General features: G+C 45.5%; 1 protein-coding gene across 1 annotated transcript in view; it reads left to right on the forward strand.

Moving 5' to 3' along the window:
* rnf43 (ring finger protein 43) overlaps window positions 1-23254 on the forward strand; it is a 64596-nt gene that overhangs the window by 28851 nt on the left and 12491 nt on the right. The window contains exon 2 of the mRNA XM_078106176.1: window positions 13093-13206. Within this exon, the coding sequence (XP_077962302.1) occupies window positions 13093-13206 (114 nt within the window). The remainder of the gene's footprint in view (window positions 1-13092; window positions 13207-23254) is intronic.

Below are 23254 nucleotides of genomic sequence, written 5' to 3' on the forward strand. Positions count from 1 at the left end.
TCGGCCCTCCTGGTGGCGGTCAGCCGGTCGGGACTGTGAAACTGTAGTCCAGAGATATGCACTTTGAGGATTGCCAACTCTCTCTCTGTGTACGTCAGTGATGGCCTGGGCCTGTGTCCAGAGCTGTCGGGCTGCCCACCGTATTACAGCAATAAATCTACCCCCGAACATAAGGGCAGGGGCGGGAGGGAATTGTTTGATGGGGCCCAGAAGAAGGGACGCAGGCAGGAGTGAAGAGAATGACCCCCTGAAAAGCTGAGATAAATAAATCAATATTCCATCAGTAAATTGGCTCAGTTGCTCCCTAGAACTGACCACAGGCTGGTTTAGTCATTTGTCGGAGGCTAATAGGCGGAAGCAGAGGGAGGACAGCACACGTTCTGTCTGGGACGTACCTTCTCATTCCTGCAGAGGACTCTGCACTCGGGCTTTGGAATCTCTGTTTTCAACGAATCCCAGCCAATGATAGTAATAAGAAAAACAAATGCTCGTGGTCTGGAGGAGGAGAGAGCCAGACATAGCTGAGGTAGATGCTGTTTATTCTTTTATTGTACTGTGCCCTCCAGACCGAGCGCTCTCTCATCTGGGGGCAAAGTGGTGGAGGCCTGCTTGTGGTGGCGGCCCGGCCCCCTAAATCACAGACTGTCCCTGCTGAAGGGATTTGTCCAGTGGCTACCAGGATACACACGGACCTGCCCTGCCAGGCAGCACAAGTACCAATTTGAAAGCTTCCCTATGATATGACAGCAAAGTGGTGATGACAGGCCACCCTTCGTTCCAGGGTTCCCTACCTTTCGTCCCACACACACACACACACACACACACACACACACACACAGACACACAGAGACACCGACTGACTGACTGAAAGGCCTTTAAAGTAGGAAGGCTGCTGCTCTGCGGACACGTCAGTGTTTTGTTTACCGAGGTGGACTGAGTCCGGATTCCCTTGTGTAATTATGCACAAAACATATTTTAATGTTTTACACGCCCCCCCCTCCCCGCGGCCAATACAACTGCAGTAGGTGAACGCTGCAGAGTTCATTCATGGGACTTTGAGCTGGTGTCCGGACTCCTCCTGCCGACATGGCACAGCTCTGTGAAAAATGAAAGACCTCCGATGGCAGACATCCGTCCGGGCTCGGCTCTGCTTTGTTAGTGTCTGTAGTTTGTGTACTGTATACACAATGTTACTATGTATGACAAGTGATTTGTGTGTATATAAGCTACACAGACTTTTACGAGTGTGCATATGGACGTGCTGTTAAGCAGTGCTGAGTGTGCGCTGCTGCTGGAGCAGGCAGATGTTATCATACAACTTGTGTCCAGTATTTAAGACTTCCTGCGCCGATTGTATTTACTGTTGGATGATCCTCCGATTTAGATGAAGAGGAGGGGTGTAACTGTCCATTTATTCGCCACTAGGGTTGCAAAAGGGCGGAATATTTATGGTAAATTTCCAGCTGGGGAATTTGGGTTTCTCTGCAAAGGATGTAGCTAGCTATTGTTAACCAAAAAAAACACTAAAACCAAAGACTTGAACAGCTTATTCATTTTACATTTAGTGGACTTTGGAGGATGGGGGGTTGATCATAGGGAATATGCTTTTTTATTCAATTCAATAATATTAAGTTTTTGTTGTTCAATAAATACTGCCCCTAATTTTCCAGTTTTCCCCAACTTTGAATATTCACGCAATTTTGTGACCCTCACAAACTCACGCTATCCCAAACTGCTTGTTACAGGATGTCCAGTTTGATGCTTTACATAACTTGCTTCAGTCAAGTGCGATCAATTATTGATCTAACCTCACCTAATTACAGCCTGCAGTTTGAAACCAGAGGAGCACAGAGTAAAATCAAAAGAACTTGTTGGCCGTGTTTGCGTCAGCTCAACATGGTTCATTAGTCATGTTAGAACAGCCTGTTTAGCTAGAATCACATTAATAGGGAAGGCGAAGACCAAATTCCCAACTTTCCCAGCTCGACAGTATGTTCATTGCACTCCCTTTAAACCAGGCAGTTTGGAATAAATTCAAATAAAAATTGATATCTTCTATCTTTTTGTGGCCTTTTAAGAAACACAATATCCCATCAAAAGACAGTAAGGCAGAAAAAAAACTTGAAATATTTACATCAGAAGAATGGCTGGACATATAAGTCCTACCAATCTCACCTGCTCTTAAACAGCCCGCAGATATACGCATATGCATTGTTTCTGTAAAAAATGCAAATTATGATCCATGAACATTAATGTATTCCAAAATAAATAATGTTTTTTAATAGTTTTTCTCATTACCGGACAGAAAGCCCACCAAACCATGATGTCACACACACACACACACACACACACACACACACACACACTGGTTGTAAGAGAGAGTGGCGATCCAAAGGGCAGCCGTGTTTACCTGCCCACTCGAGTGGATTCCTCAGACGCTTGAGGTGGAGGCTCCGGCTCCTGCGTGTCTGCTGTCTACGCCGGAAACATTCTTCGCCTGATAGCACCGCCGCGCGCCCATCAAAGATGTTGAAAGGCCATATTGAAGCAGGCCTACAGGGGAGGGAGGGGGGAGGGAAATAGAAGGACTCGGCCCATAAAACTCACTATCGTCCGCGATGTCGTCCGTCTGAAGTGTCCGCCGGAGAAGGAGCAGGTGTGCGTTTCCTGTGTGTGTGCGTGTGCGTAAATGCGTGCGTGTGCTCACATGTTGAACTGCATCTTGGGCAGTAATGGTAATAGTCTGTAGTCTGTATATCTGTGTCTACCGGCTACTGATCCAGTGCTGCGACTATGAGGACTAACACTACTGTGGGTGAGGTTGAAAAACGAAGCACAACTTATCGGTCGCCGTGGTTCAGATCGTGCGTTATTGGCCGGTCAAACAGTGGTCACGAGTGCGCAAGCGCGCGGCCGCATCAGGGAGATGAGGCGACTTCAAAGAGGCGCAGCAGCGCACCCTGTTTACACTGCTCAGTGGAGTCTGCATTCCTCTGTCTCACTTTTCCATGGCATTCCACCAGGAGCTCCTGGCCGCGTGCCCACGCCTCAGCGACGACCCCCCCCCCCTCCTTCTCCTGCACCCCTATGCCCACATGGTGCGTGCATGCCACTTGTACACACATCTCTACGGCTTCGTTTGCCCGTTACAACCAAAAGGCAGAGCCCGGCGGGCAGGCGAGCGCGCGGATCCACGTGGATCTCCAGCAGACGTCAGTCCGCTTCCTCTCACCCACGCCGGAGAAAAAACATCTGCGCACATCGCCGGGCCGCAAATCAGGCTGCCTCAACGCATGCGCCCGAGTCCGAGTGAAATATAGAGGTGAAAAAACGAAACAAAGAAAAGACGCAGGCTGGCAGTCAGGAGATGTGCTGCTTCATCCTCTCTGTGCAGCCTGGTCACTGGGCTTTGACACAGCCTGCGCAATCAGGTCACATAAGCTTTAGAGATGGGGAGAAATAACATGGAGAATAACTCCAGTTTAGGTGCACTCGCTCTTTGATCAGAAGGATTCTTTGCAGGGAGGGATGAAGGCAGACGGTGACATCTGTTGAGAAGTATGTCTCTCTTCTTTTCTTCTCCTTTACACGGACTCTTCCCCTGGTTTGAATTAGCTGCCTTTCATGACCGAATGGAAGGTGATGACAACTGCACCGTAAAAATATCCTTCAGATTAAGTGGTTTTAAGGAGTCTTTTATCTGAAAAGGAGACACCAGAGAGAACTTTCTAAAGAAGTCGGTTTCTACACTAGAATAGGGTGCAACGGGGCGGAACATTTCCGGTATATTTTCGGAAACTTCCCACAGGAAGCTAAACTCGGAGTTTTGGAATTTCTTTCGCAAAATCATATAACAAGGAACTTGCATGCAGTTGAGATCAAGACTATGCAAGCCTAGCTCAGATGGAACGTTGATGCAGCGAGTTGTTTTTGAACGTCATTATCTAACATATGGATTAGCTAAACTGAAGCCATGTTCATATTATTACTAAGGTCATTTGTACGTAGTAGGCTTTTTACAGCAGTGAGACTAGAATGTGTGTATGTCCACACTAAAGTACACCATCACCTTGATTATTCGTGGCTGTCAGTACTGCAATGAAAGGCTGAGCATACTTACCTAGCATACTTCAAAGCTGTATTTCATAGATGTATGGAATCCAGCACATGCTGTTTTCTTTGCAAAGGATGTAGCTAGCAATTGTAAACCACATTTTGTTTTCTCTCGCCCGACATTGACTTAAACCTGAAAGGATTCAGTGAAAAACACTCAAACCAGAGACTTGAGAAGCTTATTCCATTTTTTTTATTGTTTAGGGGGGTTAACATAGGTTTTGACCTTTTGTTGTTGAAAGAATAAAGTCCTACTTACAATTGGATTAAGTCAAAAGTGTAATTTTGTATTAGAAATATTTGCATGCACCTCTGCTTATGACAAAACAAAATGTTGTTTCGTATTATGTGAAGTAAATACAGTTAAATTACCCCAAAACAGGTTTTTGGTTAGCAGTTCCCATTAATTCCTGTTACTTTCCGTATAGTCCTGTTAATTCCCATGGAAAGTTTCCAACTTTGAATATTCCCATAATTTTGCAATCCCACACTAGAAGAAGAAACAGTACAACACAGCTTGGTGTGAACGTTTGGCTGTGTACTGTACCGTGAGTGCACATACTGGAGGACAGATGTTATAGGGACCAACTGAGGAAAGAGGAAGCCAGTGGGTTAAGTCATTTTTTGTCTGTCGTTTGTTTTGAGCAGATGTGGAGGATGGGGAGGCCTCGGACAGTATTTCAGGCAAAAGGATTAACAGCGTTTCCGCCCCATATAACTGAGCTTTATGTTTCTCCGCAGCTGTTTATAGTTGATTTGCATTTGCATTATGTTCACCAGCAAACAGGTGACCACACCTGCCACCCAACCACTAAACAGCATGTCAGACTGTGTGCCCGTTCTCAACATTTAAATAATGTTCCTACTTATAAATCAATTTAAAGAGTCCTTTGCATTGTATTCGACTTGTACTGATGATCGAGCATGGTATGCAAATGTGGAATATGACAAAATATGATGTTAAATAGGGTACGTCAGTTACATACTTTGAACTGATTTCCATGCATGCTCTTTTTTTAAAGCTAGGGTAGGTAATATTACAACACAACACAGTACAAGATCTCCAAAATCATTTTTGTTACATCCCAACAAACAGCAATAAATCAAATAATCAGACATAAAAAAGATAAATCCTGCATATGTGGCTGTCCCATATTAATGATTTTTGGAGGTGTAATTTTGAATGGAGACCTGTCAGTGTGGACGACTTGGGGACTTTTTTAGCAGAATCACAAATTTCTAGTCCGAGTGCTGCCTTCTCATTGGAAAATGGTTTAGAATTTTTAAAATCCACCATCTTGCTAATTTCTCAGGCTTACCAACAGTAGCTTTAAATGATTGATTTTAAATGTCAGTTGTATAGTTACATTTCCACAGAGGCTTACAGGATGTCCATGTCCTCACACAGAGCTCCATGAACAAAGAAAAAGCTCTTTGACTGCGTATGTCTGCGTACAGTGGCATCCATTTTCAGCCCTCAAGCCGCGATGAAGACTCTTTGAGGTTGACTGGAAGGACATTTGGAAAGCGGGAGCAGCAGGAGGAAGAGGGAAGGGGAAGAATGGCTCCCTCTCACATGCCATAATAAAGTTTGACCCTACTTCAAGAACGGCAGTTTGCCACAGGAGACGTATTAATGGGTGGGTTCCGTTGGGGTGGGGAGGGGCGTGGGATTGCATTTCCAAATGAAAGAGGGATGTTAAAAGCACCCCCAGCAGCTCACTGGTTTTTAATTTTACATGAAAGTGTGTAAAAAAAAGGGCACCTGTCTCCTCCTCCTCCTTTTCTGTGGAGAGCGATGTCAGTCTGCAACCTTTGGATGGATCGCCATGAAAATAAGTGCAGGCAATCGTTGTCAAAAGAGGATGAATCTTTGCCTTATGTGGTCAAATACCTCCCCATCGACTGGAGGGCTTGGTACATTATTCGGTATCTTCACATGGTATTCAGACCGTGCATCCTGAAGTTCCTCTAGCTCCATCATGATGTCCATGATCCCCTCGTCATAACTCGTTTAGTCGCGATAAAAACTTTGTCCAATACTAAGTACCTGCAAAACAGACATAATCTCCTTGGCCTCACATGTTTTCCTAATTGAGAGATCTAAAGTGCAATTACTCACAACAAGGAGTCCATAAAAAGCTCACAATTGTCAGTGGTTAGTGAACATATTGGCTTAAAAAAGACAGTTCGCCTCCTGCTTCTTCGCCTCGTATTTCTCTTTTGTCTGTGTCCTTGTGTCTCTCCTCCCTCCTATTATTTGGAGCTTCCTCCTCCCTCATTCTCTGGGCTAATCTCCACATAGCTCACCTAAATGTTCCCAACCGTAAGTGATTGACACGTTTAAAAAAGTGTGGGTTTCTCTCTCCGACTGATGTTGTGGAAGCTGAGAGAATCTGAGAGTTGCGCTGGGAGCCAGGGCGGGGCCAGAGGAAGCCTGCAGGACGTGTGGATGTGGCCCCCGTGTCTACGGGGGGAAGACGGATCACTGCAATGCCAACAAACTGCCGGGTTACCGAGCCACGGACTTGTTATGACAGGGAAGTGCTGTGTTTATGTTCAACTGGGGAGATTTGAAATGTATAGCGCCGCGCCGGCCCGAGGCTGATGGAGCGGCCCTGGTTGTTGGTGGTGTGTTTTGGTTGTGCCGATGTGTGTTTGTGTAAGACCTCAGAACCCGCGCAGGAAGCGTGGACAGGACACTGGGCTCCATCCCTCACAAGCGGTCGCCATGGCGATCGGAGTGCGACTAAGCAGCAGCCGTAAAGATGATACAAACTAAAAAAGGCCCTACGGTGTGTTTGGTGGCACAAACACAGCTTCAGTACGGTCTGCTTACAGGAGGCACCTCGTGTAAGCAGACCACGAGGGTCTCACCGTCACAACATGTGTGCTTGTGGCCTCGTGTGTGAATTATCTTTCAGCTGGTCAGTAGCTTATAAAGTTTGTTGCAAAATGCATAGCATTCATGATTTTAATGTGCGTACTCTGGGTTTGGGAACTTGGGAACCCGCTGGGTGTGTCCATTCTTTCTTTAGATCTGCCACCAAAGCCTGGTTAAATACCTTTGCAGATTGTGTGGAAAAAACTTTTAGATAACTTTTTCCGATAAATAGGCAAAAGATGGATGTGAGTGAGTTCATCCCCTCGTCATGTGGTATTTGGACAACAGTCAAGGTCACTTCAGAAAACTCCTCTTCCCTCCCCAGGTTCTTTCTTCACCCCCGTCTAATTCCCTTTATAGTACAGGGAGACAGTCTGACGGTCTAGAGTGGGGGGGTGCTAGGCAATCCTACTTAAAGAAAGCACCCGGGCAAATTTGGGGCTGCTGGTAATTATTTTGGCCTCATTATCGGATCGCGTTTCCCCCCAAGTCATTCTCCGCGGTAACTGTTACTGGATATGGGGCTGACACCGTCAATAAAGCGAGAGGGAAAGATGACACGCCTTTTTGTTTTGACAGGACCAAAGCAGTACTGGCTCCTGTTCGCTTAGCATTTGCAAAGGGAGGAGAGGGGAGGGGGCCGGGGAGAGAGACCCTCAAACCTGGATGGCACCGCCCGACCCGCCGTCACTCTCATGTCAGCCTGCCATGTCCATCTGCTGAGCGCACATACTGTTGGGTGGAGGAGTGCGGTATTAGGAATGTGTATCTGCATGTGTGTGTCTGTGTGCGTGGTTTTGTGTGTAAGCCAGCGCTACATGATTATTGGGCCACCCACCCTCCTAAATAGCGGCTAAGGCCTCTACACACAGCCGGCGCTGAGTCACTCACTGCCCTGCAGGACCGCGAGAGGACTTTTTATAGCTAGTGGATCAGTACGCACGCACTTGTGCACACATAGAGCACCTTGCATAAGTATTCAGTTTAAATAGACTTGTTCACATGTGATCAACACAACATGCATAGTACTTTGAGGTGCAAAATACCTCATAATTGTAAACAATTATGGGAACAAAAAAGTATGTTGGATGCATCAGTATTCACCCCCCTGAGTCAATACAACCCCCTTTTGGGCCATGTCTCCACCGGCTTTGTTCATCCAATCGTCTTAGCAAAAAAGGTGAAGCATGGTCAGATTGGAACAGCAATTTTCTAAATCTTGCCATAGATTCTCAATTGGTTCGATCACTACTCTACAGCACTTCTGCAGCTAACGATGGCCTACCGTTTGTGTAGCTCCTATTTATATTTATTTAAGTCAGTGTTTCCCCTCCCATTATTAAAGTGTGAACTTTACTTTGCTGCGGCTGCCCACTGGACAGATGCGCACACACATGGGTGTCACGTCCACAACGACCACCCCCAAAGTTCTAAACAGAGGATGTAGCGGCCTTCGCTGTTCTTTGTCATTAAGCCACAATTGAGGAGATTGTTAGATTATTTAAATTTTGTCTTTTATTTGTGCAGCAAAGGATTAACTAAATAAAGAAATAACAAATTCTGTCACACGTAGAAAAACGATTTTCTCTCGTGCCTTATGCAGCTCTTCTGTGTTGCACCATCATGACGTCAGTAAATCGAGACAAACAAGGAGCGTCAATACAACATACATTTTCAATATATGTTATATATCTTTAGTTCCTGAATAATGATAATACCGTAAATGTCAGCAACTAGGTCCACTAAGATTCAAGGGTCTGCTGAGTTGACTGCAGTAACAAACACATACACACAGCCAAACCTCAGCCGGACGCACGGTACCTGTTGCCCGGTAACCCGGGGCAACCAGATTCCGATCTCTTTCAACTTTGGTGCCATTGCTCCTCCTCTTTTGGGGATTTTTTAGTCTGTGATTCAAACCAAGGGCCAAATCCCTTTCTGTGCACCCGCCTGAGAGAGAATCAAAAGAGAAATCAACTTTCTGATGCCGTCTTACATTGCTGAATTAAAGGAGTCTAATGATAGTACAGTTATTATCCAAACATATAAAACCTCAGGTCACGCTGATAACTTTGGTAACCAAAAGCTGAAGCTTGGTCTCAAATTCTAAACCCACTGACTCCTTTTACACAACCTTTATTGTGCGTGTGTGTGCGTGCGTGCGTGAATGCACAGAGCAGGTGTGTTTTTAAATGGTGTTTCAATAGAATGAGAGAGACAAAAAGACTTTATCAGGTTAGGAGCCCAGACCTGGGTGGCTGATTCATTGTCTGAGGAATTGGAATTCGGGAATAGAAGGTATGTGCTTTCAGGTGCGTGTGCATGTGTTTGCCTCTATGCTCACATGTGGCAAGGCTAATTGAATTCTGCCCTGAGGGGGCAGAAGCCTGGCGGGCTTTGCAGGCCTCTGGGGAGAAGCCGTTAGCCGTCCTGATTCACACTGATGCATTTCTTTCACCCCCCACTGAACCAATCTGCTTCGTTTTGATCATTCTACGACCTAAGCGGCTGGTAATTGGTTGTAGACATTACGCCCCCCCTTCCCCTCCCGACATTACTGCCTAGGCCTGGTTCCCTGCTGGCAGCCGATGAACTAGAAACGCTCTCTCGCCTATTATTAGCAAGATCCGCAAGGCTAAGCAAGGGGGGGTGGTGGTTATTGTTGACCTCTCACCGCAGCTACTATTTCTTTTTCCCCTTTTTTGTCCATGTATTTGTTTTTGAGGCTGTTAGATGCTCGCCTCAGAATATTTTTGGGGTAGTCTTTCGATTGAGCTGGAAAGGAATGCCTTCAATCGTTGCCACAAAGGAACGGAGTGACATGTCCCCGTCAGTTTTGCAACAGATCTAGACAGATGAGGAGGAGGAGGCGGAACGGAGGAGTGAGCATTGTTAACACTCTGTAGGGAGCTGTTTGCCTGCCCTGTGATTTCTAGTCCCTGTGAAATGGAGACTCAGTGATTCGGTTTCCTTTTTTTGTTGTTCTAGTCTGTCCTGGTTGAGATTTATAGTCCTGTTGCAGCGTGTCTCTAAGTGGACACACAGTGTTCAGAGCCATCTGATTGTAAGTGTCATGGGCCTGTTTAAAGTAGAAGTTAACGTGTAGTCCCGGATGATGCCAAAACATGAGGAAAATGTATAATACATTCAAAGTCGAATATTGGGTGTAGTAAGCTGGGTGTAAGGCAGGACCACTCCAGGAACAACTGGAGGGAAAGCACAAAGCGGGTAGTGTTGGTTTATGATGACAGTGATAGTAGTGGGATTAGAGGCGGTAGGTATCGGCAGGGCCATGGCAGGAGGCAGGAACAGCGTCCAGACAGACCCATGATCCATGGAATCCTGCGAGGCGAGAAAGCACAAAAAGTCTCTGGGGAAAATGCCGAATTAGTGATGTGCATTAATGAGGCGTTATCAAAGAGGAAAGTTTTAAGCTTCATCTGAAATGAGTTTCCTGTGGTTCCACAAAAGAGCAGCTTGATAACTGAAGGCTCTGGCTCCCATCCTTCTTTTTAAGACTCTGGGAACAACAAGTAACCCAGCATTCACCCACTATAATTACTTTGTCCGTTTTAAAGACAAACTTGTTAAGAAGTCTGAAAATTCAGATAGAAATTCAGAATAAGGACCTGGGGCCCTGTACACTACAACAAAGAGTTATAATCCAGTTTAGGTTTAAGGTTTATTAGAAGTCATGAACAGCTGCCGCTCCACCTCCTCGGCCTGTGCCTCCAGTAGTATTAACAAGACTTGGAAAGTCGCTTTATTTAAGCTGACATAATAATATTCTCCATTCGACAGCCACGTTTCAGTAAGACAAAATAGATCATGGTGATCTGATATTAGTTAATTTACTAAAACAACTTTAGATGAAAGAGATCTAACATAACAAGGTCATAAACAAACATGACCAGCCAAGACTAAAGATTAAAGATTAGTGTTTTGTTGTTGTTTTTTAACGGTAAAATATGTTTCCTTTATTCCACATTTCCCAGAAACTTCTAATGAAAGAGAGCAGAAAAACTTTACGCAGGGCAACATGTTGATGGTTATTCATCTTCAACTGCTTCTGGGATGGTTTACTCTCTGTGAGTACCGTAACCCAGGAATTCATGAGCCGGGACTTAGTAGTAGGGACGGATGGGTCAACATACACCCAACTTTCACACTGGAGTCTGCTGTACGTGTCTCAAGGGAAACGCAGAGTTAATGTTGACTGGCTTTGACATACTTTGGTTACGCAAATTAAACACAGAAGAAAACACATACTGTAGCAAGTCACGAAATAAACACACTTTATCCAAACCACAATCTGTTCCTAAACCTACCCAGGTGTTGTTGTTCGGGGCTCGCACTGTTACTTTGATTGCTCGTGTTCCTGGACATTGGTAACAACATTGGTAACGACAAAGTTCAAACATTTCTCAACATTTTAAGAAGATATAATGCAAACTGTTATATGAGAAGTTGTCCCAATCAGATGAGCACAGCTACTCCATCACTGATACCGTCCCTCATGTGTCGATTTGAAAGTGGATCTTCCCTCACTAGGGTCCCTGCTTTAAGCTGGTACACCTGACTCCATTTGGCTCCTAAGATCTCAATCATACCAATTTATATTTTGACCCATTTTCTTCCTAGACCCAAACGTTTGTATACATTTCGTTAATGGAGTTAAAACTTGAATTTGTGCATTTTCTAGTTGCTGTCTCTCTCGGCCTCTCTTTCTCTCCTCGTGACAGACATGCACCAGCCCCTTTGCAGCACATTACGTCAATTCCCCTGGATGTGTTTGGTGGCGGGGGAGGGGGCGGAGGTTGCCAGCTGTTGATGTCACCCCTGGGTCTTTTTAATTTAGGGATTTCCGCTGGGTGAGATCAGGGGCAGCCCCATGACCTCAGCCCACAGCCACATGAAGAGGCCCACCGGTGCAGAAGCAGGCCGGCGGGGCGGGGCAGGGTAGGACCGCTCTGCTGGGGTGTGGGTGGGTGCTGGGTACCGGGCTGCTTTAAGGAGGACCGCTTGAGGAGCATTGTGTCGACGTTTGCGATGGGCACGGGTGTTTTTCAGGAGCGGCCTTTTGGACTGTCGTGCGATTCCCGGTACTCGTAACAGCATGTCTGTGACTAGCAAACACCGCCGCTATCCTTTGAGCCCTTAAATGTAGCCTTTCGGCAGCTACGAATTTCCTCCCATTCAGAGGGGATCAAATGTTCTTGCTAAAAACTATCTGTCGTTCTTCCAATCCTCAAGGCGTTGAATGCTAGTGAACATCGTCGTCCGTGTAACTGATTTTGCGGGATGCCAAAGTCAACTGTAAATGGCTCGGAGAGGAAACAACTTCTTGGAGACATGAACTGTCCAGATGTTTATTAGGATAAATATATTGAATATTCAATGTAAGATGAAGTGGTTAGTGTTATCTCTTTTTACGGCAGTCGTTTGATTTTTTTCCCCCTCCTCCATCTACACTCATCGGAGGACAAATATCTTTACACTTAATTACATTAATTGTTTTTTTTATATTTTCTTCTTCTTAAGCTGTAACAGATGTGCATACAATAATTAAGGTCTCCACCAAACTACATTCAAGTATGTCAAATATTTCGAGGGATTCCATCCAGCCAATTGAAGTTTGTCTTATGTCACTAGTACATAATATCTGTATTAAAGTTTTGAGGTTTATTTTCCATCTTTGTTTTAGAAAATTAATGCAGTTTGTATTATGCACTACACGTTTTTTGTGGAATTTCATTCTCAAAATCAAATCCCCAGAAATTTGTCAGTACTTTTAAGACTCAACAAATAATACCAGGCGTTACCGTGACCAGTTCACATTTCAGAAAGGACAACAAATTGATACAGCGGTCTGATCGGGTAGAGAGACTTTGTCTCGGGAGCTGTGGATGAGCTCTTTGTGTACCTGTGACATTCGTGCTTCCTAGCTGAGGGATGCACACATAAATCTCTAGTGCAAAAATAAAAATATTACCATCTGCTTTTCTTTAAGATATTTACATGTATTTGTGTATTTATGTTATTTTCCAGACCTTGTATAAGATTATAACCTCTCACTCTCTTTTTTAATTTTGCAGTATCACCCTCTGTCCCTTTGCAACACAAGCGAGGATGAGCGACAAGAGAGCGACTTCATCACCATTGTCAAACTGGAGCACAGGGTTCCCCGATGTCTGCCGCTGCTCGACAAGGTACACACACACACACCCACACACACACACTCTCTGTTGAAAATACTTTGTGCCTTGAGAAACTCGCCGCTCGCCCCTCAGACAGATTCTCCGTCTTGCTAGTCATGTTTTTTCTCCGGTACTCCTTCCGCTCTGGGATTCAGCCTTTAAAGAGAAGACGGTTTTAGAGGCAATTCTTTGGCAGGAGATTAATGTTTTGTTCGGGACAGTGATCTTCCAGATTGAGGGCTTGGATGGGAGAAGGGGGGGCTTAGCTCAGTGCTGCTATGTAGCAAGTGGCAGCGAGCCCTGGCTTTAGATGTAAGGGTTTTCCAAGCTTCAGCTGTCACTGGTCCGATCCCAGTCAGCAGGCTGACCAGCCAGCCAGAACCAGACACTCGGCTTCCCTCTAATATGAATGCAGCCGGAGCTCCACAGGTTCCGCCCGCAATGGTTTAGATGTATGTGCGACTGACCTAAATCCCCGCCCCCCCCGTGTGTAAGTGTCCCGCCATACACACTGCACATCCTAACTTTAAAGTAGTGTGATTGAAAACTGTTCCTATTTCCCCCCCCGTTTTTTAAGTGGTGACAAATTAGCAGGCTGCAGTAGTTATGGTTAGGCGACTGCCTTTTTTTAGCCTGTGTTTTCTTTTTCCCTAATTTAAAGCAATGTTTAGGAGCTGCCCGCCATGGCGACGATATGAAGACATTCCCACACTTCCCGGTCCTTTCTTCCTGCGAATGGGGGTGGTAGTAGTTTGGGGGAGGGGGGCTTGTCACTTGAGGACGACTCCAGAAAACAGTTCTGATTAAAGCCTCAATGGCAACGCTATGTTTCCCCGTAAACAAAACACAGCCTCCTCCCGACGCAAGAGTACCTTGGAACAAAAGACTCGTTTCCGAGTGCCTTCTCGCCACTGAAATCAGGAGAAGTGACGGAGTGGGGGCGAAGGGGAGGGAGGAGGGGGGGGGGGGGGCTCTTGTTGTTTCAGTTGCCTGGAAAGTATGTGTTGCAGTAAACTCCGCTCCAACCACCTGCATCCTCGCTTCCGTAGAGAGATTCAAAGCGTTTAGGTCAGGGTGGATTTTTTTGGGGGGGGGGGGATTCATCGTGCAGCTGTTGAAGAGTTTGGTCCTTTTGAGGAGGATGAATCAGACTGCTCGGGATGTGCGGTGCTGGGTCGACCGTGGTCTCTGGATGGGACTTGTTTACAGTTTAGTCTGACTGCAGCCCGCCCCGCTGATCTATAGATACCTCGACGGCCACAGAGGGTTCGTGTTGCACCGCGCACACTCAGAATAGACTGTAAACCAAACAAAGTGAGCCTCCAAACCTTCAGGGATAAGGTTTCATTGTTGTCCTTTGCTTTATTTTGGTTTTCACAGATTTCTATCCCCGGCGACATCGTGAACATGGGAGATCCCTTTGCTGATTCACAGCAATCTGTGCCGTCTCTAGCCCTTTGTTTCAGCGAGTGGATCTCAATTAGCCTCTGAGGTTTTTGTGCTTGGATGTCTGTGCTGCACAACCTCTTCAAATGATGTCAAATTAAGCAGACCGCTTCAATAAGAAGTGCATTTAATCATCGCCCTCTCCTGGTGCGTTCTGCACTACTGGCAACCTCTCACCCACATTTGCATATTTGTATGTTATGAGCACTTTTTGTATGTGGAAGTCTTAAATAATTGGATAATGTTTTAAACATTAGATGGATATTTTTCATTTAATATTTTTCCTCACACACACTAATGTGATTCAATCACGAAACTGTTATAACCCCATAGGAAACCAAATTTAACAACATATGGGGAACAATAGATGGCACTTACCTTAAAGGAATACTCAATTAAGTACTCAAATTAAGAAAATACTAAATATTATTGATTGTGATGTGTGATGTGTGCTACCCTTTTTTACCTATTGGTCTCAGTTCAGGCTACCCCTTGGCATATAGTTAACTTTACTTTCATTATTTTGGATGTACTCTTTGCTTTTCTACACAGCTTTACATAGTCAACTCTGAATAATCCAGCATAAGACTTGCTTCCCACGGATCAGCTCTCTCTATGCCATTCCCTGAATCGAAACCCTCCACCGCTCCTGTGGTTTTGCATCATTACACAACACAACATAGGCAGAGACCACGGGCTTCCTTGGCCAGCATGTCCTGCTGGAAGTGATCTGTCTGCTTTCCGCTAGCCAGCCTGTTTACACCAAAGCCCTGAAAGGGTTGTCACATGACCCGGCGAGAACAGGCATCGCAGCGGGTTGCCTGCAGTGCAACTCTAAAGGCCCCACGGGGCTAACGTAGCTCCGGATAAAGGTTGCAATCTGTGCGCGGGCACTGCAACTCTGAAATGCCGTCGGTTAGAATGCACGGTTTCGAGCAAACGGCGAGCCTTTGCAGTGGTCGGGTCTTCGGCCCGTGTCTGAACTTGTTAGCTTGTGTAGAAAGCCTCGTTTATTGATTCTGCTCCTCTTAGATGAAAAGGGTTACGACCCATTGGGCATTAATCCTGTTTAAACGCGCCAGCTCACTACAGATACATCTACATGTGTTTGAATACTGCACGTGTGTGTGTGTGTGTATTTCTTTAAATGTGCCTTCCAAATTGATCTCTATCTGGTAGACTTTGTGATGAAGCGGATCCAAAGACTGTGTCAGTATCAGGGACCGAGAGGCGAACAACACTGATGGTTCATGTTTGCTATTTGTGCACGTAACACAATAACAGAATTGACCTACAGCTAAAAAGTAGTTTTAACTATAGGTGTACCTTATTAACTGGGAACTGGGTTTGTGTATATATGGAGCCCCAAAACTGATCCGTGTACAGATCCCTGCCCTGAAAATACAAGTTATTCATCTTTTGATGTTAGGAAATTATCTTCAAGATCATTTTTCTTCTGCAATCCCTAACATTAGCATGGCCACGTTATTGTCACACAGAGTAAAATAGCAAATGTTTTGGAGGGCTACAACAAAAGTTGTTAGTTAAAATGTACTAGTATGTAGTAGTATAGTGTGTATTTATTCGTCTTTATGGAAAAATAAAAAAATTGATTGGAAGTCAAAAAACATGTACAATTTATTTAACATTTTAGTTTTGTGAGTGATGATATTAGATAACAAAATGTACTTCATGACTCCATTACTGCATGTGTGCATATAAGTATATAATATATCCCTATTGCCAGTGGAGTGTTGTTTTCCTGGGAATCAGTAGCCACCAGCAGAATAGATCACAAGCACTTAACAACTCGTGCAGCTGTAGAATGATACGGATACTTTATTCAGCACAAGTTCTGAAAACTGGTGCGAATGGTCAATTCTGTGTGTGGCCTGGACTCTCGGGCCAGGAAGAGCTCTCCCACTGACAGGAAGTGGTAGAAAACAAGGGAAGCCCGTTAAGAGGGGAATAAATCACGGCCATCACGACTATGTTTTTGCCTCCTTGTGTCTGATTGTCTGTAGGGGGTGACACTGACCCCAGGCTATTCCTGCCTGCTGTTTTTCAGCAAAGACAGGGACTGGAAATGCAATGGCAGCTGCCTTTGGCTCCTCCAGTAGCCGAGCCTAACGTCTCCAGTTCATCAGAGATGAGTGAAGCAGCAGGAACACAGGGAAACATCTGGGAAAAGGGGAATTCTCCAGCTTTTCAGAGTAAATGCAAAAAGCAGCAGGTACACAATAGACATTTTGGCTAGTCTGAAATGCATCAGTGTTCGCTTTGATTTCCCTCCCAAGATATTTCATTATTCGCCCGTCTTTGCCAGACGGTCGCACACTTGTCTTCAAAGGGATAAACTATACCTTCCTGTTCCTTTCTATTAGTCAAAGCTGGACCCTTTGTTAATCGACCGGCAAGGGAACCTGCACTCAAACTACTGTGTGCACTTTTTGTCCTTTGAAGCACAGACAACACACAATTCTGTGTCTCTCTTTCCGAAATGAGAAGAACTGTAAATGAATGCAAAAGAAGTCTGAAAAACGCAACATTTCTCAATCGGTTTTTCAGTCCTCTGAGCATAAGCCCTGTTTTCCTGTCATGGTCCTTCAGCTCTTTGTCAGAAACCTTTACACTGCTGTTGGTCTTTCATCTTGAACTGCTTCAGAAGTAGATTTGGGCTTACTTTTCCCTTTTTCTATCAAGCGTTAGAGTGACTGTTCCAAATATGTCTTACCGCTCTTAACTCCTTTAAGGATATTGGCGCCGTAGCTGTCATTTCTTTTTCTCTTTTAGAAAACACTCTGTTTGTCCCGACAGTCTTTTCCCTCCATTTCCTCTGCTGCTAAAGTTAGCTGCTGTCATAGCTCATATCAACGGGAAGATAACTTTTAATACAGTGTGTTGTGACTGTCATAGCCAGCGTCCTCTGCTTCTTGTTCCTTTCATGATGCATGGCTGAAAACGTACTCTTGTTGTTTTGGATTAAAATGTAAAAATGAATGCATATAAATTGAAAAAGGAGCCATTGGATTATAAATGAAAACAAAAAATAAGCTGTATGATATATTCACTTTCACAAGTGTCACTTTTCTTCCAGCCATGACAAACATAAACATGAGTTATAGTGGTCAATCGTCTTTCAGGGTAACGCCTGTCTTTCCAAATGAAAACATTCACGCACACTCGGGTGAAGTGCTGACGGCCGACCATCCGAAGCGATTTCTTCCAAAAAGGATCAGCCCAACCTGTGAGAGCTCAGATGAGCCGTCAGGGGTAATGGATGTCCGTGAAGTATCTGCTGCGTTGTCCAAGGACAGGAAAACAGGGTGATAAGTCTCCTGTTGTCGTCACACAGACAGGAGGGAATGTTCCCATGGGAGAAAGTGAGATAATAAATTATAATAATTTGAGTTCCAATTTCGGGTTGCAGCGCGTTGACCTCGCTTTGTACGGGAGAGCCTGCACACTATTTCCCAGAGAAGGAGCTCCTGCTCGTTAGGAACGTCTGTAGATGCTGTGTTCCTCCTTTTTCCACCTGAGGCCCTCATGTACGTACATTTGCAAACGTAGCGTTATTATCGCCGCGGCTAACCCCCAAGAAAGTGCACGCTGTGATAATTCAGTTTACGGCCTATTTACAACACCTGCAGTTCATCAGGTAACCAGCGCCTTTCTCCGCCCACGATACTGCACATTGCGAGCATTTAAACGCGCACTTGAATGGGCCTCATTCTCTCCTTCTATCATGGATCAGCCACAGTCAAAACAATAAAAACAAAAATTCAGTGACTACAACGTTGATGTTTTATTTGGGCATTGACAAGTGCGTTGTAGCGTAGGTTAACTGTAGGTGTTAAGTGTTTTAAATTATCCTGATGCCAATAATTGTAATGTAGCGAGGAGTTTAACAACTGCTGGAACGGAACGTGAACGTTGAGTGTGAGATGGAATGTCATCCTTTCTTCCAGTAACTGCTTACAGCGTAATGATTTTGTGTTCACTCAACTGGAAAAGTGTGATCCTTGTGGCAGAAGTCCTTTCAGCTCGTCTCCTTGGGATATGTCGCCGTCTGGCTCAGATTACCGCTGCCGTTTTGCCAGGAGGCACATGTGAGGAAACCTGGTTTACACCTACTTTTAAGAGGCGCAGAATTTTCACCTCAAAAGGAAGGCGCACTTTTACGGGCGTTTATACTGCTGGATACATAATGAGGTGCATTTTATGCATCCCTCTCCCATCTCTTTATGGGAATCTCCCACTTCCCCCTTGATCCTCCCGTGAATGCATATGCGTGACGTTTTCAGTTTCCGTGACAGGCAGTCTGCGCTTTCACCTCAGTGTGGCTTTTCTGTACAAACCTCACCATGCTTTTACGCGCGCGTTGCGAAACAAATACGCCTGAAGTGGGCATGAGTGCCTTGTAGTCAGTGGGAAACATGAGGTCACCAGCCGGTCGCTATGCTAATTCACAGACATGGTCTGTTAGGGGATGTGGGGTGGGGGGGTAAATGTACAGCAGTGTACATTTGAGACTATCGACAGTGAGACTATCGACACCATCACATGCATTTCTACTGTCAGAAAGCTGCTCACCGGCCCCCGGGGTCGCTGCAGACGCAGCTTACAACAAGCCGACATGCCTTTTAGTTCATTAATAATCAATCACACACATCTCTAACCTGCAGGTGACCAGGAGCAGTTGAACTGCAGGTCTTCCTGCTTGACAGATTTCACCGTGAACCGCGGCATTGTGGTGTTTCGGCTCAGCGCAGCGCTGTCATCGCTCTAACGAGGTGCGAGTGACTTGCGCAGGGTGCGTGTCTCTGCTGCACTCTTTCCACTCAACCTGTCACCTTAAATAGGTGGAATACTCTCTGGCCTAAAGGTGCGCGAGTTGCTCCCGTGGCATCCGTCGAGGTATTTTCAGAGCAACAACGCTCCGGCTGTGTCTGCAGCGTATGTTTTGTCCTTGGTGTATTTTGGGGGATTTTTGCTGCCATCGTTGCTAAGCTAAACATTGACCCTGAGCTTGTGGCACAAAAAAACAACGCTCCACACACGCACGTAAAATGTGGAAGAAGTGCTGTTTGTTTTGAGAGGTAGCGTTTTTAGATGCTGGCTCTCTTTTTCCAGCGACTGGAGATTAGCAGCTTGTTGCTCTCCCCTTTTCACTTTTCTGCTCTTGCCCCTTCCGCCCCCCCTCACTGCCTTGGCACTGGGCTGTGTTCTGGCTCAGCACGGTTACAGCTGGTCACATTTGAGCTTGTCGACAGCAACACCGCAAAACTTTTAGAAACAAACAGTGAGATGTCTGCAGTGCCGCTCGCTGGGAAGTACCTCTCCGAAATAGAAGCTGTTGGAATATTTCCTGCATGTGGATTAACAAAATATGACCAGCTTATAAAGTTCACGCTAACATTTTGTCTGGAGTCCTATTTTCCTGGGATAAGCTAAGAACTCCCCAATATTTCCACTCTCACTTGTACAGACAGGGAAATCATCCACCAGGAACTCGTATTTTGAAACCTAACATATGTCAATTTCAAGTAATTTAAACTTTAAAATGTAGTTTCTGTTTTACAGTCTGTTCTGAATTCACTTGACTCCACCTGGGTTTGATTGTCTGTCACTGTGTTTGTGTGCGCAAAGTCGAGACAACTGTGCTGATGTATCTGTCCACATGCGACATCTTCTGTCCCGAAACCCTCACGTCGGCACAGAAAGAACTCCCCCAAAGAGGGAAAAAAAGAGGAGGATGCAACTAATGCAATACATGTAAAAATACAATACATTCAATGCATAAGACCGAAATTATTCAGATATCGAGAGTAGTAAGCCCCAAATGACTACTAATACTAACAGCTGTTGCGGATGTATTTAACCAACAATGATAATAAACGAATAACGTTGTCAGCAATAGATGCAATAGTGGATTTGGTTTGAAAAAACTGTTGTTCGGCTACCATGACTTTTCTGTGAGGCAAAGGAAAGAATATTTTCTTTCGAACACACATTTACAGATAGACACTGTACATATTCCCATATGAGCTCGTATGTGCTTGGGCCTTATCCGCTCCCCGAGGGCGTGCGCGCCACCCTCTTTCAGGCCTTCCACGCCGTCATTGGAGAATGCAAAGTGTTTGCGGCGCATCGCTCTCTTGTCACTTCAAAGGGAGCGCGCAGGGTTCAGGATTTCATCGGGCTGTCGACGGCGCAGGCCGCCCGAAAGAAATGCGGCCCTAAAAATAGAACGCCGTGTCATGCTTGTAAAGACAGACAGAGGCCAGATGATACCGCTCGGTGCCAAACTGCTTTTATTAAAGTCCCTCCTTCCCAAACTCCTTCAGATGGCTGCAAGGGGGCCAGTGGTGTGCGGGTGCAGTCACGCAGAGGTGAGGTGGGGGTGCACAAAGTGTTGGGGCAGGATTTCGGGGAGATTTCGTCAGAAGTTTGTGCACTTATCAGCTCAGTTTGTTTTTTTTGCCACTGCTGGTTCATTCTTGGTTCTCACTCTGCCTGCGGAGCTGAAGATGTTTGTTCCACCAAAGGATGGAAATTTGAATCGTATGATGAGTGGTTAATGGCCCCCCAGTTACAACTGTACTCTACCACTGCCTGTCCTCGGTGAATGAGGCGTTCATAGGGCAGCAACTTATTATTACTGCTGTATTAGTCCTTTGATTTTCATGCAGTTTGAACCCTGGAATTCTTAAAGGGGGCGGCGGGGGGCTTGTCAAAATAGCGGGCCTGGTCTTGCCCCGGCTATTGGGGGTAAGGAGCCCTGGAGGTGTGTGGAGCCACCCGTTTGCAGGAAAACCCTACAGACACCTTTGACTGTGGATCAAAGAAACCATTATCTCATTATCTGTTGTATTTTTGTTTGGTTCGTCAATTGAGTCTTGTCTTCACCTCTGCGCTCCGAGTCTAAAGGCGGTGCCCTTGGATCTCCCCCTCACCCCCCACCCCCTCCCCGTTCATGAGCCACACAATTAACACAAGATGACGTTCAAAGCCAGGACATTCCTCCATTAACGACAAAGGCGACCGGTAAGCCCCGTGGTGAAACATGACGAGGGAGAGGAGAAGGCAAGAGAAAGCAGCAGAGTCAAGAGAGGTGAATGGGTTGATTCAGAGGGGAGGGGCAGGAGGGAGGGGGGCGGAGGGGAGGAGGGGGGGTGACCCACAGCACTGCTGTCTGTCTGGTCCTTGAAGGTCACGTCTGGCAGGTCAGCAGCAGAGCTGTTGACAGGAAAATTTGTTGCCTTGATTGGACTCTCTCACGTCTCTCTCTCTCTCTCTCGCTCTCTCCCTTCCCTTTTTGTTGTTGCCAGTCCCTCTCTGCCGCTCACATTCCCCCCATGTTTGCCTACCTAATTCTCTTTCCACCCTCCCGTCCTCCATCGGCGCGTCTGGCACGTCCCAGTTCTCATTGTGCAGCCTGAGCCGCTGGCCCTCTTTAAGATCTGCATTAGAATGTTGTTTTTATATAGCAGCAAGCAGAGGCATGTGGAGTCTCTTTTGAACTGCTCGGCAAACAGATGGAGGTTTTCACACTGCCTTTATGAGATTAAGTGAAACATTGGCATAAAAAAAAGAAAAGAAAAAGGAGAAAAAAAGACATCTTTCTATGTCCTTCCACCGTCTTACTTTTCTCCTCTTTGTGTCTTCATCTCTGCCTCTTTTACTTTCTTTTTTTTCTTCTTTTCTTTTGGCCCGCCTCAGGCTTTGGCAAGAGAGCGCTGCTGGTGAAAGTGATGTGGAAAGTAGACAGGTTTGTTTTACCAATAACTACTTCGCCAGGCAAGCACCAAGCGTCCGTCGGAGTCCGGGCAAGCCGGAAAACAGGTGTTTTTCGACATTGCAGGCAGAGGCAGCGACTTCTTGTTGCTCCTCTGCTGCATGAGCCTGTTTAACTCTCCAAAGCTTGTCACTCACGAGGATGCAATGGGACTATTTAGACTATTTCATTTGCACAGGGTAAGCAGCTAGCAGCTAACTCGGGACTAAAAGGTTTTTTTATATTGAGTCTTATTCAGAAAGTCTGTGAATGTGAGCTGTACTTTTCCACTAATCTTTTTTTTGGTGGTGTCTAAAACATTTTTCCCGGTTTATCCACAAAAATCAAACTACTCTAGTTCTCATTTTTTTCCCCATCATGACGTACATTGCACATTTGTGGTTATGAGTCAACAAAAACAACAACATATGGGTTACCATTACATTCGGTGCAGGAGGATTTGTCATCACCTCAATGACTGTTGAACGGTCCTTTAGCGCCATCAGTAGGTCACTCTTTTAATTTATCCTATCAAACCTGCTCAGTCTCTCAGAGCGGCTAGCGTGGTCACGGATTCGCTTTTACTGAAATGTAGTAGGAATTTAAACCCACGGTGAAGTGTCTCCTTTAACATCCACTGAACCTACTGAAATAACTTGATGTCAATTAAACAGTTGTGAAATACAACTACATTTAAGACGTGAATGAGTGCGGTGTCTTGGGTGCAGTGTGTAGGATTTTGCAGCATCTAGTGATGAGATTGCAGATTGCAGCCTACTGAAACAAATTAATAGTTGTTAATAGAGGCAGTGTTCGGATTATGTTTTCGACAATGCT

Source organism: Gasterosteus aculeatus, chromosome 7, assembly GCF_964276395.1.
Source record: "Gasterosteus aculeatus chromosome 7, fGasAcu3.hap1.1, whole genome shotgun sequence".
In the NCBI taxonomy this organism is placed as follows: domain Eukaryota; kingdom Metazoa; phylum Chordata; class Actinopteri; order Perciformes; family Gasterosteidae; genus Gasterosteus; species Gasterosteus aculeatus.